The sequence below is a fragment of the Sus scrofa genome, chromosome 7 (assembly GCF_054392235.1).
Source record: "Sus scrofa isolate SSC_HxYL_T2T_F1_AM1 chromosome 7, Sscrofa_HxYL_maternal_Yorkshire_Landrace_v2.0, whole genome shotgun sequence".
Lineage (NCBI taxonomy): Eukaryota > Metazoa > Chordata > Mammalia > Artiodactyla > Suidae > Sus > Sus scrofa.
Window position 1 is genome coordinate 111,706,538 of NC_139389.1, and position 15,149 is coordinate 111,721,686.

The 15,149-nt window shown below is 43.6% G+C and overlaps 1 protein-coding gene across 2 annotated transcripts in view; it reads right to left on the reverse strand.

Moving 5' to 3' along the window:
* SPTLC2 (serine palmitoyltransferase long chain base subunit 2) overlaps positions 1-14,287 on the reverse strand; it is a 95,087-nt gene extending 80,800 nt beyond the window's left edge. For both annotated transcript variants that reach the window (XR_014811226.1, XM_021099554.2), the window contains exon 1: positions 14,078-14,287. Coding sequence is in view for 1 of the 2 variants with exons in the window: in XM_021099554.2 (XP_020955213.1) it covers positions 14,078-14,206 (129 nt within the window). In the remaining variant the exon portion in view is untranslated. The remainder of the gene's footprint in view (positions 1-14,077) is intronic.
* Positions 14,288-15,149: the final 862 nt, after the last annotated feature.

Sequence of the window (15,149 nt, forward strand, 5' to 3'; positions counted from 1 at the left end):
CTTTGGGCCAGGGACTGAACCCATGACTCCACAGTGACCTGAGCTGCTGCAGCTGGATTCTTAACCCACTGCACCACAGCAGGAACTCCTCTGTATTGTTTTTTGATTTTTTGTTGCTATAAATGTGACATTTATTTATTTATTTATTTATTTATTTATTTATTTATTTTTGCTTTTTAGGGCCACAAGGTGGCATATGGAGGTTCCTAGTCTAGGGGTCAAATCAGAGCTGTAGCTGCCAGCCTACGCCACAGCCACAGCAATGCAGGATCTGAGCCATGTCTGTGACCTAACACCACCATTCACAGCAACGCTGGATCCTTATGCCACTGAGCAAGGCCAGGGAACGAACCTGTGTCCTTGTGGATGATAGTCAGACTCATTACCCACTGAGCCACAACAGGAACTCCTAAATGTGACATTTGATTTTTTTTTTTTTTTTTTTTTTGGTCTTTTTGTCTTTTTCTAGGGTCTCACCCGCATAGCATACGGAGGTTTCCAGGCTAGGGGTCTAATTGGAGCTGTAGCCACCGGCCTACGCCAGAGCCACAGCAATGTGGGATCCAAGCCGCATCTGCGACCTACACAACTCATGGCAACACCAGGTCTTTAACCCACTGAGCGAGGCCAGGGATCAAACCTGAAACCTCATGGTTCCTAGTCAGATTCATTAACCACTGAGCCATGATGGGAACTCCTAAATGTGACATTTAAATCAACCAGACAGAAATGATTTCTCTTTGTGAAGTCTGGAGATAGGCAGGTAGTCTTGGGTAAGTATGTTACGAGGTATCTTCTTTGTTGTTTGCCAGTCTTTAAAGATGTTGTCTTCAGTTAGCATCTTCAACACATCTACATTCTAGGTCATAGGAGGAGGGAAAGAGAAGTGAAGGAAAACTGCTGTTGCAAAGGATGTAATCCAGCCCTGGTACCCATCATTTGTGTTCACTTGCTATTGGCCAGAATTCCTCACACAGCTACCTTTAGCTGCAAGAGAGACTGGGAAATGTGGACTGTAGCTGGGTTGCCATGTACTAAAACCGAGAGAGTCTATTACTAAAGGGAACTTTGGGAGAATACATATATAGGGGGCCACCTAGCTGCCTCTTCCACAGTATGGTATGAGGAAAAGCTCTAATTAGAGGGCTTTTTTCCCCCAGTCAGTTTTCTTAAAATCTTGTATTAAATAATCTATTACTTGCCTTTTGGTTTGTGATTGTACTACTGTGAAAGAGTCTTATTTAATAGTTATGAGCATATTCTCTATACCTGGATGAACTCAGCAGACAAATACTCTCTGAATTTTGACTTGTGGTCTTTTGCTCCCCCTAAAAAAATATTGGTTCTGGAGTTCCTGTCATGGTGCAGCAGAAACGAATCCAACTAGGAACCATGAGGTTGCGGGTCGATCCTTGGCCTTGCTCAGTGGGTTAAGGATCCAGCATTGCTGTGAGCTGTGGTGTAGGTCAAAGACGCGGCTCGGATTCTCTGGTGTAGGCTGGCAGCTACAGCTCAGATTAGACCCCTAGCCTGGGAACCTCCATGTGCTGTGGGTGTGGTTCTTAAAAAAAAAAAAAGCTTCTGACTTCTTTCTCTTTTTTAATCATTTTTTAAATTATTAAAGCATAGTTGCAATGTTGTGTCAATTTCTGCTCTACAGCAAAGTGATCCAGTCGTACATACATATACATACACATTCTTTTTCTTTTCTCTTTTTTTGCTCTTCAGGGCCACACCCACAGCATATGGAGGTTCCTATGATAGGGGTCTAATTGGAGCTACAGGTTCCAGCCTACACTATAGCCATAGGCACACCAGATCTGAGGCGCATCTGCGTCCTACACCATAGGCTCAAAGCAATGCCAAATCCTTAACCCACTAAGCAAGGCCAGGGATTGAACCCACAACCTCACAGTTCCTAGTCAGATTCCTTTCCACTGTGCCACAACGGGAACTCCCATATTCTTTTTCTTAGATCATCTTCCATCATGTTCTATCCCAAGAGATTGGACACAGTAGGAACTCATTGCCCAACTTTTTTCCTTTTTTTGGGGGGGGTCTATCTTCATGTGTATTAATGAGAACCTGATGTCTCTTAAAAAATGAGAATCTGATGTCTCTTAATAAAGGGAGGTATGTAGTTATAATTTTGAACCAGGTGTCCCTTATCCAAGAGATAGTAAGTGATATTCCACATGCACAAAATTGACAAAGTTGGGAGCCATTTTTAAAAATTTGCTAAAGCTTTAAAAGTTTGAGTATTAGGAGTTCACGTTGTGGCTCAGTGGTTAATGAATCTGACTAGGAACCATGAGGTTGCGGGTCTGATCCCTGGCCTCACTCAGTGGGTTAAGGATCCGGCATTGCGAGTGAGCTGTGGTGTAGGTCGCAGAGGCGGCTTGGATCCTGTGTTGCTGTGGCTGTGGCATGGGCTGGTGGCTACAGCTCCAATTAGACCCCTAGCCTGGGAACGTCCATATGCCGTGGGTGCAGCCCTAGAAGAAGGCAAAAAGACCAAAAAAACAAAAACAAAAACAAAAAACTTCTAACAAACAAAAGTCCAGGACCAGATGGCTTCACAGGAGAATTCTATCAAACATTTAGAGAAAAGCTAACACCTCTCCTTCTGACACTATTCCAAAAAATTGCACGGGAAGGGATACTCCCAAACTCATTCTATGAGGCCACTGTCACCCTGATACCAAAACCAGACAAAGATTCCACAAAAAAAAGAAAACTATAGGCCAATTTCACTGATGAACATAGATGCAAAAATCCTCAACAAAATACTAGCAAACCACATCCAACAATACATTAAGAGGACTGTGCATCATGATCAAGTGGGATTTACCCCAGGGATGCAAGGATTCTTCAATATCCGCAAATCAATCAGTGTGATATACCACTAACAAACTGAAGAATAAAAACCCTCTCAATAGATGCAGAAAAAGCCTTTGACAAAATCCATCACCCATTTCTGACAAAAACCCTTCAGAAAGTGTGCACAGAGGAAACCTACCTCAACATAATAAAGGCCATATATGACAAACCCAGAGCTAACATCATTCTCAATGGTGAAAAGCTGAAAGAATTCCTGCTGAGATCAGGAACAAGACAAAGATGCCCACTCTTGCCACTACTATTCAACATAGTTTTGGAAGTCCTAGCCACAGCAATCAGAGAAGTAAAAGAAAAGAAATCCAAATTGGAGAGGAAGAAGTAAAACTGTCACTATTTGCAGATGACATGATACTATACTTAGAGAATCCTAAAGATGCTACCAGAAAACTGTTAGAGCTCATCAATGAATTTGGCAGAGTCACAGGATACAAAATTAATACACTGAAATCGACTGCATTTCTATATACTAACAACAAAAGATCGGAAAGAGAAATTAGGGAAGCAATCCTATTTACCATCACATCCAAAAGAATAAAATACCTAGGAATAAACTTACCTAAAGAGACAAAAGACTTGTACTTTGAAAACTCTAAGACACTGATGAAAGAAATCAAAGATTAAATAAACAGATGGAAAGACATACCACGCTCTTGGATTGGAATAGTCAATATTATGAAAATGATAATACTACCCAAGGCAATCTACAGATTCAATGCAATCCCTATCAAATTACCAAGGACATGTTTCACAGAACTCGAACAAAATATTTTAAAGTTGGTTTGGAAGCGCAAAAGACCCAGATTAGCCAAAGACAACCTGAAAAAGAAAAATGGAGCTGGAGGGATCAGGCTCCCTGACTTCAGACTATACTACAAAGCTACAGTCATGAAAACGGTACGGTACTGGCACAAAGACAGAAATAGATCAGTGGAACAGGATAGAAAGCCCAGAATTAAACCCACGCACCTACAGCCAACTAATCTATGACAAAGGAGGCAAGAATATACAATGGAGAAAAGAGAGCCCGTTCAATAAGTGGTGCTGGGAAAACTGGACATGTATAAGAATGAAATTAGAACACTTCCTAACACCATACACAAAAATAAACCCAAAGTGGATTAAAGACCTAGATATAAGACCAGACACTATAAAACTCTTAGGGGAAAACACAGGTCACTCTCCAACATAAACGACAGCAACATCTTCTCAGATCCACCTCCTAGAGTAATGATGATAAAAACAAAAATAAACAAATGGGATTTAATTAAAAGTTTCTGCACAGCAAAGGAAACCCTAAACAAAACAAAAAGACAACCCACAGAATGGGAGAAAATCTTTGCAAATGAATCAACTGACAAGGGATTAATCTCCAAAATTTATAAACACCTCCTACAGCTCAATACTAAAAAACCAAACAACCCCATCAAAAAATGGGCAGAAGATCTAAACAGACAGTTCTCCAAAGAAGACATACAGATGGCCAAAAAACACATGAAAAAACTCACTCATTCTTAGAGAAATGCAAATCAAAACCATTATGAGGTACCACCTTACACCAGCCAGAATGGCCATCATCAAAAAGTCTACAAATATTAAGTGCTGGAGAAGGTGTGGAGAAAATAGAACCCTATTACACTGTTGGTGGGAATGTAAATTGGTGCAACCACTGCGGAAAACAGAATAGAGATTCCTCAGAAAACTAAAAATAGAATTACCATTTGATCCAACAATCCCACTCCGGGGCACCTATCCAGAGAAAACCATGACTCGCAAAGACACATACATGTACTCCAGTGTTCACTGCAGCACTATTTGCAATAGCCAAGACATGGAAACAACCTAAATGTCCATCGACAGAGGCGTGGATCAAGAAGATGTGGTACATATACACAGTGGAATATTACTCAGCCAATAAAAGGAAAGAAATAACGGCATTTGCAGCAACATGGATGGACCTAGAAATTATCATGCTAAGTGAAGTCAGTCAGACAATGAGACACCAACATCAAATGCTATCACTTACATGTGGAATCTAAAAAAAGGACACAGTGAACTTCTTTGCAGAACAGATACTGACTCACAGACTCTTTTGCAAAACTTATGGTTTCCAAAGGAGACAGGTTGGGGGGTGCGGGGTATGCACTGAGGGTTTGGGATGGAAATGCTATAAAGTTTGGTTGTGATGACTGCTGTACACCTATAAATGTAATAAAATTCATTAATTAAAAAACCCATAGACTCTGTATCTGTTAAATTTCTTTAGATTATTAACAACTGACTCAAGCTAAACAAAAATGTGATTTATTGTAAGGATGATAGGTATACAAAAGAAAAACGAGAGAGTGGGAGGAACTGATGAATAATTCAGAAAAGGCAAAAAGGCAGGAAATAGCACAATGCTTGGGATCTCTGCAATGGGAATTTATGGACCATTCCAGGGCCCTTCAGACTCCTTCCCCATGAAATTTTAAATCCCCACAAGAAAGTGCTGTTGGGTTCATTTTGGTATAGGTGCTTACCCCTGTGCCAATCAGTTATGACCCAGGAAATGGGTCACACAGATGCGACCACCAGGGCCCACCCCTGGTATCAGGGAGCATTCCCAGAGAAGAGCAACCTGCATGAACCGAGGTGCCTTTCCAGTTCACGTCCACTACGAGACCAGCGTGGAGGGCACGGGGTTGCAGGCCCAGAACATGTTAGAGCTGGAAGAGAGCTCAGGAGAAGACGCACAGTGTGTGGCAGAGATGCACCTGTACTCAGATCTCCTGACTGTCACAGTTGTCTGTCATACCTTGATGCTTATCTAGACATAGGAAAGTGCTCCAGAGCTGTGGGTGGCAAGTGATGATAAGAACGCCTCTGCAGAACATCACAGCCCAGAGTGCACAGGCTGCCGCTGGCCGAGAGTCCAGGGCATGTATACCTGCAGGTCTGCATGTGTGCGTTTTCAGCAGGAATATGTAAGGCCAGAAAGAGGTCTGCCTTACAGCTAGCTTTGGAAGCACTTCTCAGTCCGTTCCATGTGAGATACTTACCAACAGAACTTCAGGAATTGATCCTGATTGCAAGAAAAAATGTGGACTTCCTACTTCCCAAAATTTGCTTGCCAAAAAAAAAAAAAAAGAGGACCCTTCTGGAAATATAGGTTCAGTGTGGCATAGTCTGTGTAATGGACATAAAGCTCCAAACTGTTCTCTCTAGTATGTGTGGTAGGCAGGACCAAGAGGCTAGTACATTTCAGTAAATTTCCAAGAAAAGATAAGCTTCTGAAATCAGCTCTCAAGATAAGAACTCTATTGTCATCCCTGATATCTAATTTAGACTCCTCAAAAATTACCAGTAAGTTCTGAACTGCCAAATCCAGTGACATAATAAAGACAAACCTGAACACAACAACACAGCCCAGGCTCTATCAACTTACTAAGGGCTAGTTATTTAAACTGTCTGGAATTCAGTCTTACTGGTAAAATCAGGCTCTTGTTCAGATTAGATAGGTAAAGAAGCTGCAGGTGCTGGCCACAGTATCCGGTACCAATTAGCATTACCATCCTTGTTTTCTCAGCACCAAGATGTTGCTGGCCCCTCCTTAAGGAACCACCCTCCACTTCCTCGGGCTTTCTATACCCCTTCCCAACACTTCTGTTCTTCTCCATTCAGCCTTCTTCAGCCGTGCATGTGAGTTTGTATGTGTCTTCTCCCAAAAGCGTTGTGATGCCTCAATATTACATCCTCAGTGCCTCTTCTTCTTGCTTAATGCCCTCCTCTATCTACTTTACCAGCTCCCATGGCTTCTACTACCACCCATTCGTTCCTTCAACGAAGATTTCCCAAGTTCCTATTACATACGAGGCACAATGCAAGTAGTAAAATCTTGGATGTTTGCTGAAGGGGTATTAGGCAGTAAGAGGCTTATTTAGAATAATTCAAAACCATCACATTTGACAAGTCAGTATTTATCTGTACTAAAGTTCCAAATCTTTCCAAATTGCAAACATTTTTGATATTTTCCCCAACCTCAATATGTATTATTTGGAGTAAGGCTGGATCACACCCATAGTCTCAGTAAAACTGCATTTGTCTTTTTTTGTTGTTTTTTTTTTTTTTTTTTTTAGGGCTATACCCACGGCACATGGAGGTTCCCAGGCTAGGGGTTGAATCAGAGCTGTAGCTGCTGGCCTACGCCACAGTCACAGCAATGCCAAATCCAAGCCACATCTGCAACCTACACCACAGCTAAGGGCAACATCAGATCCTTAACCCACTGAGTGAAGCCAGGGATCGAACCTGCGTCCTTATGGATGCTAGTCAGATTTGTTTCCACTGAGCCAAGATGGGAACTCCAAAATTGCATTTTTCACTGTACTTGGAAAATATCAGAAAACAACAGACTGATTTTATAGATCACATTAAAAAATAAGGCCCCAACACAGGGGATATCCCCATCCTTTAAGGTCTTAGAGTACATATGTATTATTTCTACAATCAGAAGCAAAAATTATTTTAAAACATAAGGAAAAACCACCACCGTTACCTTCACAATGGTCTTGAAGGTGGTCTTAAAGACAACAAACTCTAAGATAAATTTTCTGAGCTTAAATCAGTCAAGGGCAAAAGGCTTATTACTTTCTTAATCGGTCACAAATTACACATTATGGAAGGTTTCTTAGAAGTTATTCACAAAGCAACAGACTTCTGAGGCCATAGACCACGTATTTAGTTAAGTAAGGCACACCCACTCAGAATGCAAACATAGCCTCTACCCATCCCTCTCAATTGCCTATTCTGTCAATAAACACTGCTTCTTTCTTTCAAAAATGGAATCTAACTGAATCACAACTAATTAACCACACACTATGATGTTTCTAGGGCACCTAGGCCAATCTTAAAAAGTAGGCAAGTCTGCCTTCCCTGAAAATCCAAGTTCTAAAACACCACATTAAGGAGTTTCCACTGTGGCGCAATGGGATCGGCACCTTGGGAGCACTGGGATGCAGGTCTGATCCCCAGCCTGGCCCAGTGGGTTAAGGATCCACTGCAGCTGCAGTTGAGCTAGCAACTGCGGCTCAGATCTGATCCCTGGCTCAGGAACTCCATGTGCCACAGGACAGCCAAAAAAGAAAAAAACAAAACAAAACAAAACTGTATTAAGAATACAGTGATCTATATATTAAATACCCATCTCATTTCACAAGAATTTTTATTAAAGAGAATTTCTGAGTACCTCAAACGACTTTGGAATTTTTCAGATCCAGCTACCAAGACCTGAAATATTCTTCCTCTTGGAACAAAAAGCATTTGAAACAAAAATATACTCCTGCAAGTTATGCACAGTTACAATATTATTTTTGCAAAGCTTTGAGGCCTTCAGATGTCTCATCAGGCCTTGCGAAACCCGAACAGGTACTCTGGCCATTCTAGCTACTCCTCCTGTTCCTGTGTCATAACCAACTTCTCCTTTTCCAAGGTACTGTTTCTTCTCAGTGGAAACAAAAGCTAGTAGCTACTTAGTAAACTAAGTTTCATTAGTTATTCATTTGTCTTCTTCTAAGTAGCAAGACCAACACTGTTTATTCACTTTACTTACTATTTAAATAGGAATGTAACTTATGCCCCGTTATTACTCCGTTACTCCTTAAAACAGACTCTTACTTATTCTGGCAGCTAGAAGGCTGTCATCCTTCTAATATCTCATTAAACCTATTCCTAAAAGGAAGAAACTTAGGTTCAAACTCTCTCAAAGACAGATAATATTTTTCTTCTGTATTTGTTAAGGCAGGTTAAATGTGTAAATAAATCTCAAAAGTCTATAAAGAAATGGATGACAAAAAAAGTGCTGTTAATAAGAGGTTTCAAAAGTAGAAACCAAAAGTATTATATTTCAGATGGAACCAAAATATGGCATTTATTTAATCAAATGTTAAATCCAAGGTAAGAAACTCTTGGTAATTAGGATCACTGACTACTCCAAATCATTGCTTAGAAAATTTCCTGCAAAGCCTCTAGAGGTCTTTAAAAATAGGATAGAATCATCTATCAAGAGTAGTTTTAATAAAGTCCTACACAGAGATAAAGGAACTGAATTACATAAACCCCTATGGGGTCCTTCCAGCTCTAATTCTGCCAAAAGCTTCCAATTCTCTTTCAGTGCTAACTGCCACTCTTTGCCTTTTCAAAAAAGGCTGATCCTCTTCCCTCACTCCTCTGAATGTCAGGGAGGAAAATTACTTCTCCTCTTCCCTGTGAAAACTCCATTTATCATCATCATTGAAAAACAGCAACGGGGAGTTCCCATCGTGGCACAGCGGAAACAAATGGACTAGGAACCATGAGGCTAGGGGTTCGATCCCTGGCCTTGCTCAGTGGGTTAAAGATCCGATGTTGCCGTGAGCTGTGGTATAGGTCGTAGACTCGGCTTGGATCTGGCTTTGCTGTGGCTGTGGCTGTGGCAAAGGCCAGCAGCTACAGCTCTGATTTGGCCCCTAGCCTGAGAACATCCATGTGCCGCGGGTGTGGCCCTCAAAAGACAAAAAAAAAAAAAAAAAACACAAAAAACCAAAACCAGCAACAGAAGTTCCCATTGTGGGTCAGCAGGTTACAAAACCAACCAGTATCCTTGAGGATGCGGGTTCAATCTCCGGCCTCACTCAGTGGGTTAAGGATCTGGCGTTGCTGTGGCTGTGGTGTAGGCTGGGAGCTGTAGCTCCAATTCGACCCCTAGCCTGGGAACTTCTATATGCTTCAGGTGCAGCCCTAAAAAGCAAAAAAAAAAAAAAAGCCAGCAATGTCTATACCCTTAAGGATGGCTATCCTAAAGGAAAAAACCCAACTCTCCTATGTCTCTCCTTTACTCTCATACTACTACACCACCAACACTTCTTTTTTTTTTTTTTTTTTTGGTCTTTTTAGCTATTTCTTGGGCCGCTCCTGCGGCATATGGAGGCTCCCAGGCTAGGGGTCGAATCGGAGCTGTAGCCACCGGCCTACGCCAGAGCCACAGCAACTCAGAATCCGAGCCGTGTCTGCAACCTACACCACAGCTCAGGGCAATGCCGGATCATTAACCCACTGAGCAAGGGCAGGGACCGAACCCACAACCTCATGGATCCTAGTCGGATTCGTTAACCACTGCGCCACGACAGAAACTCCACCACCACCAACACCTCTAACCGCAGGTGTGGGCATGGGGGTGGGAGACTTTACACGTCACCAAGCAGTACTGTGATATCAGCTGGGTATTCTACAATTTAACTCACCTTTAATATCTACCTGGAGAGAGCATCAAATCAAAGAGGTTAAGGGTTCAGTCTCATTAGACTGTCTCCACTCCAACCTCAGATGCCAATCTCAAGTCCAGGTTGTTACCAGTGCTTCTGACCAGTTGGGGAGGTTCCTGTGAACCCCTCCTCAGGTTCGATTAATTTGCTGGACCAGCTCACAGAACTCAGGAAAACTGTTTGCTTACTGTATCCCAGTTTATTACAGAAAGATATGATAAGGGACCCAGATGGAAGATATGTAGAGCCAGGTCCAGGGGAAGAGGCACGGAGCTCCCTGGTGTGCCCACTCTCCCAGCACTTCCATGTGTTCAGCAACCCAGAAGCGCTCTGAACCCAGTACTCTGGGGATTTTTATGGCGACTTCATCACATAAGCATGATCTATCTATTTCCAGCCTCTTTCCCTCTGGAGAATGGGTGATGGGGTGGGGTGGAGAATTCCAAGCTTCTAATCATAGCTTCATCTCTCTGGTGACCAAGTGGACTCCCATCCAGGAGCCCACCAAGCATCAGGACATTAGAACAAAGAAATGTTTCTATTACTAGGAAATTTCAAGGGATGTAGCAAATAACAAGTGTTGGTGAGGATGTGGAGAAATTTGAACCCTCATGCACTGCTGATGGACATGTAACTGTGTAAAACACTACGGGGGTTCGTCAAAAATAGAATTACTATATGATCCAGCAATCCCACTTCAAGGTATATACCCAAAAGCACTGAAAGCAGGATCTAACAAGCATTTGTACACCCATGTTAAGAGTGACATTAGGAGTTCCCGTCGTGGAGCAGTGGTTAACGAATCCGACTAGGAACCATGAGGTTTCAGGTTCAATCCCTGCCCTCGCTCAGTGGGTTAAGGACCCAGCGTTGCCGTGAGCTGTGGTGTAGGTCACAGATGCGGCTCGGATCCCATGTTGCTGTGGCTCTGGCGTAGGCCGGTGGCTACAGCTCCGATTAGACCCCGAGCCTGGGAACCCCCATATGCCGAGGGAGCGGCCCTAGAAAAGACCAAAAAAAAAAAAAAAAAAGTGACATTATTCACAACAGCTGAATAATATAATAGAATTATGGGGGTTATGGATCCAGTGTTGCCATGAGCTGAGCTATAGGCCGCAGACTCAGCTAGGATCTGGTGTTGTTGTGGCTGTGGTGTAGGCTGGCAGCTACAGCTCCTATCTGACCCCTAGCCTGGGAACTTCCATATGCCACAGATACAGCCCTAAAAATTAAAAAAAAAAAAAAAAAAGGTTTGGATGGTACATTTCATGTTATGTATATTTTAACACAATACAAAAATTTGGGTCAAAATCTGCAGAAAACAAAACCAAGCAGTAATGTCTGACTGTTCCATAATGCCCCATCTACCACATAATCTATTCACTCAAACTCTAAACCCAAATCCAACAAAGAGGCAAACATACATTCACCCCTTCAAACACAGAAATATAGGCTCTTGAGGCCATAGAGGGATCTTAGAAGTTTCTAATTTCTCTCCTATTCATTAAAATACAAGTGGTGGAATATGTGAGGAAAAACTTGTATCTCAGGTTTAAAAACCACTTTACACTGTTTTAGTAAAAGTACACACACCTGTGCACTTAACATCATACGTGTATTTTTATGGCATAACTGGCAACATTTCCCTCAGAAACTGGGGGAAAAAAAATAGAGCTTGGAACACTAGCACATCATCTTAATTAAGACAAAAACAACTTTAAAAAATATTTTTAAGATATTCTTGCATTGATGAAGTTTCTTTTGCTTAAGAAAAAAGAAGGAGGGAGGAGTTCCCTTCGTGGCTGTGTTTAACGAACCTGAGTAGAATCCATGAGGTTGCTGGTTTGATCCTTGGCCTCGCTCATTAGGTTAAGGATCCGGCATTATCGTGGTGTAGGTGACAGACCTGGCTCAGATCTGGCAGTGCTGTGGCTGTGGTGTAGGCCGGCAGCTGTAGCTCCTATTCAACCCCTAGCCTAGAAACTTTCATATGCTGTGGGTAGGGCCCTAAAAAGCAAAAAGAAAAAAAGAAGGGGGGGGGAAATACCCCCACAGACTACATTCCTCGCATTAGTGTACAAAGCCACATACCTAAAGTCTTTGTTTTAAAAAGACGTTTGAGAAATGGTTTTCTAGAAGAGATGCTGCAGCCCTAAACATTCTTTAGGACATTCCACCAGACCATTCTTCCAAATGGCCTTGAGTGAAAATTTTCACTAACATTTATTTTAAAAAGTTAGATTTTCCAGTTACATAGATTTTTAAAGTTCATTTTAGCCACCTGCTATTTCTTCATCTTATCAGTCAGCCATCTCTGAAGAAATGTCCTGCCCACTAAAAAAACTGTTCAGGATTATGGGAGGGAGGAGTCTGATTTACCAACTCAGAACATAAGTATGTTAAGTGAAAAGAGCATTTAAACGTGAAGTACCTCTAGTGCATGAACACCTTTCTCTTGATTCCCTTTTCCCTCTTAAGAATCGTAACCTATGTACTGGCCTGCATTGCATTTTCTGACACCGTTAGGTTTCCCTCTTACAGTGTCTACCACAACAATTCTGTCTTATTAGCCATTTACGTTGCTAGGAAAACAACTTCTCCCATGGCTTATAATGAGCTGATTCTTATCACTTCCTGTCTCACGCTATTATCTCTTCAAAAATGAAAATAAATGTCCCGAAGTTGTGTATCACACTGCCTCACGCCTTACAACTTCAAAGGAGGTCAAGTCTCTTTCTTGTATTTCCCTTCAACTCTTATGGTCTTCATATCTCAACAAGATCGGGAGAAATGCTCTATTTTTTTGTTTCACACCAAACAGTATCTATCATACCTCCTGAGGTATGACTGAGGGAGGAGGCTGCCAGATACTTATGGTAATGCCAAATTCTAGTACAACAGTTACACTTCCTGCTATGGGGAACAGATTACTTTTGAAAAAAATGATTTCCTTAATATCTGAGAGAGCTCTTTATAAGTGTTAAAGTCAATTGCAAATTTCATACCCTCCTTTCCACCAACACTGATCTTCCATCTTTTTAACCACCTCGTCTTTAAAAACCATTTCAACAAAATAACTGTCAGTCCAGAGAAGTGGAAAGTTGGTAATGATTGCCTTGAAGTCAGAACTTTTCAAAATATTTCAGAACAGCTTGGATTTCGTTGGTGATTCAGCCTTGGTTAATTAACAGAAAGATTCATCACAAGTCGCCATCAGGCTAAACAATCCCCTTGCGTGACGGCGCTCTTGCTCAAAGGGTCAAAAAGGACCACCTGGTCCCCAGGATGGGCTCTCACCTCGGGCCAAGATCATAATGCTTTTGAGGCACTGGCCCGGGTTCAAGGGCAGATTGGTGGTTGAACGTCCTGCTTGTAGAAGAGGGTAGTTACGTGGTAGGAGAAGACAGGGTGTGTTTCCGCCCGGTACCACCTCCTAACTTTCTCTGCCTCCCAAGGACCCTAAACGAGGTTTTCCCTTGAGGGCTTCATGGCTCTAGGAGGAAGCAACTACCTGAAGGGCATAGAAGGGAGTCTTGGGAGAAAAAAATCTACAGCCCACGAGTGGATCCTCCCGGTGTCGGAGAAAGCACTCCCTGCTTCTCCTGGGGGACGGCCCCACTTCTGGCGGGATTGGGTAGAGGAAGCAGAGCCCAAACCTCCCTAGGGCGGAGAGGAAGACCTCAGGCGCTGAGAGATAGGAGAGCCCCTGCGCCGCCCTTGAGCCTTCCGGCCCGGGGCAGGCCCGGTCAGTGCCAGGACACGGCCGCTAGCACACCTGAGCAGCGCCCGCTCCCGCTGAGGGTCACCGCGACCTCGCCCGGCCGGGGCACCTCTCCGCACGGGGCAGCTCGCGGTGTCCCCACCCACCGCCCCCGGCCCGGCCGCCTGGTCCCACGTACCTGGCCGGCAGCGGCTGCGGCGGCAGCGGCGCTGCTCCTCACGTACCCGTTCCGCACCTCCCCGTTCGCCACGCAGCCGTTCGCCCGCACCGGGCGACGGCAGCAGCCTTCGGGACCCGACCGCATCATCCCAGCAGCACCAAGCGCGAGGAAGGATCTGTACGCGGCGGGCAAAGCAGTGGCGGCTCCAAGTCCCGCTCCGCACCCCTCCCACCACCCCGAAACCGGAAATGGCTGCACGCCGCAGCCAATTCCCTGCCGGGCCGTCACGTGGGGGCGGGGCCCGTTCCCTCCCAGGCTGCGACTCGCCCTAGACCGAGCCCGGGAGCGGGAGACTGGGCGGGGAGCGCGGGAGGGTGGTGAGCCTGAGGACCGCTGGCCAATCGAGGAGGCGGAGGCGGACCCCGGATTCCTGTCTGGCCAATCACCGGCGAGAATAAAGCGGCTGGCAGGTGTCGAGGGTGTGTTCCATAGGGGCCCTTCAACCTGACATCCCCGCTGAGCCCGAGTGTTTAGAGCAGGTTCCCTCTTCTTCAGGGCAGGTCAGTGCCAGGACACGGCCCTCTCTGCCCTTGCCTCCGGGGAAGTTCTCGGGTTTGAATCCCAGCCTGAGACAGGGCTTTTTTATTTAATTTGCGAATTCTTCTGTGTTTTTATAGAATGCACTTTTTGATATTCCCTCACCATTCTTCAGTAACCGCTGTACATTAATACATTTTTTAAGTAATAACTCAAATGTCTCTTTGCCCTTCGCATCTGTCCCTATCAGGGTTTCTGTACAATTTCCTTAAAAGAACACTTCCTTGAAAGTCAAGAAACTGGCCTTATTCCAGCTCTGCCAGTAACCGGAAGCTAAACCTTGAGTATTTAACCACTTTGGGAGCCAAATCCTTTAAAATGGAGTTAATACTTCCTGCTTCATAGACATTGCAAGAATTATATTAATAAGGCATTGTGCATCTGTCACATATGTGGCCCATACCAGAAGCATAATATATATATTATTCACCCTTTTAGTTCTATATATAACTATATTTAGTTATTAAAAAATAAGGAAATGGATCTACATTAT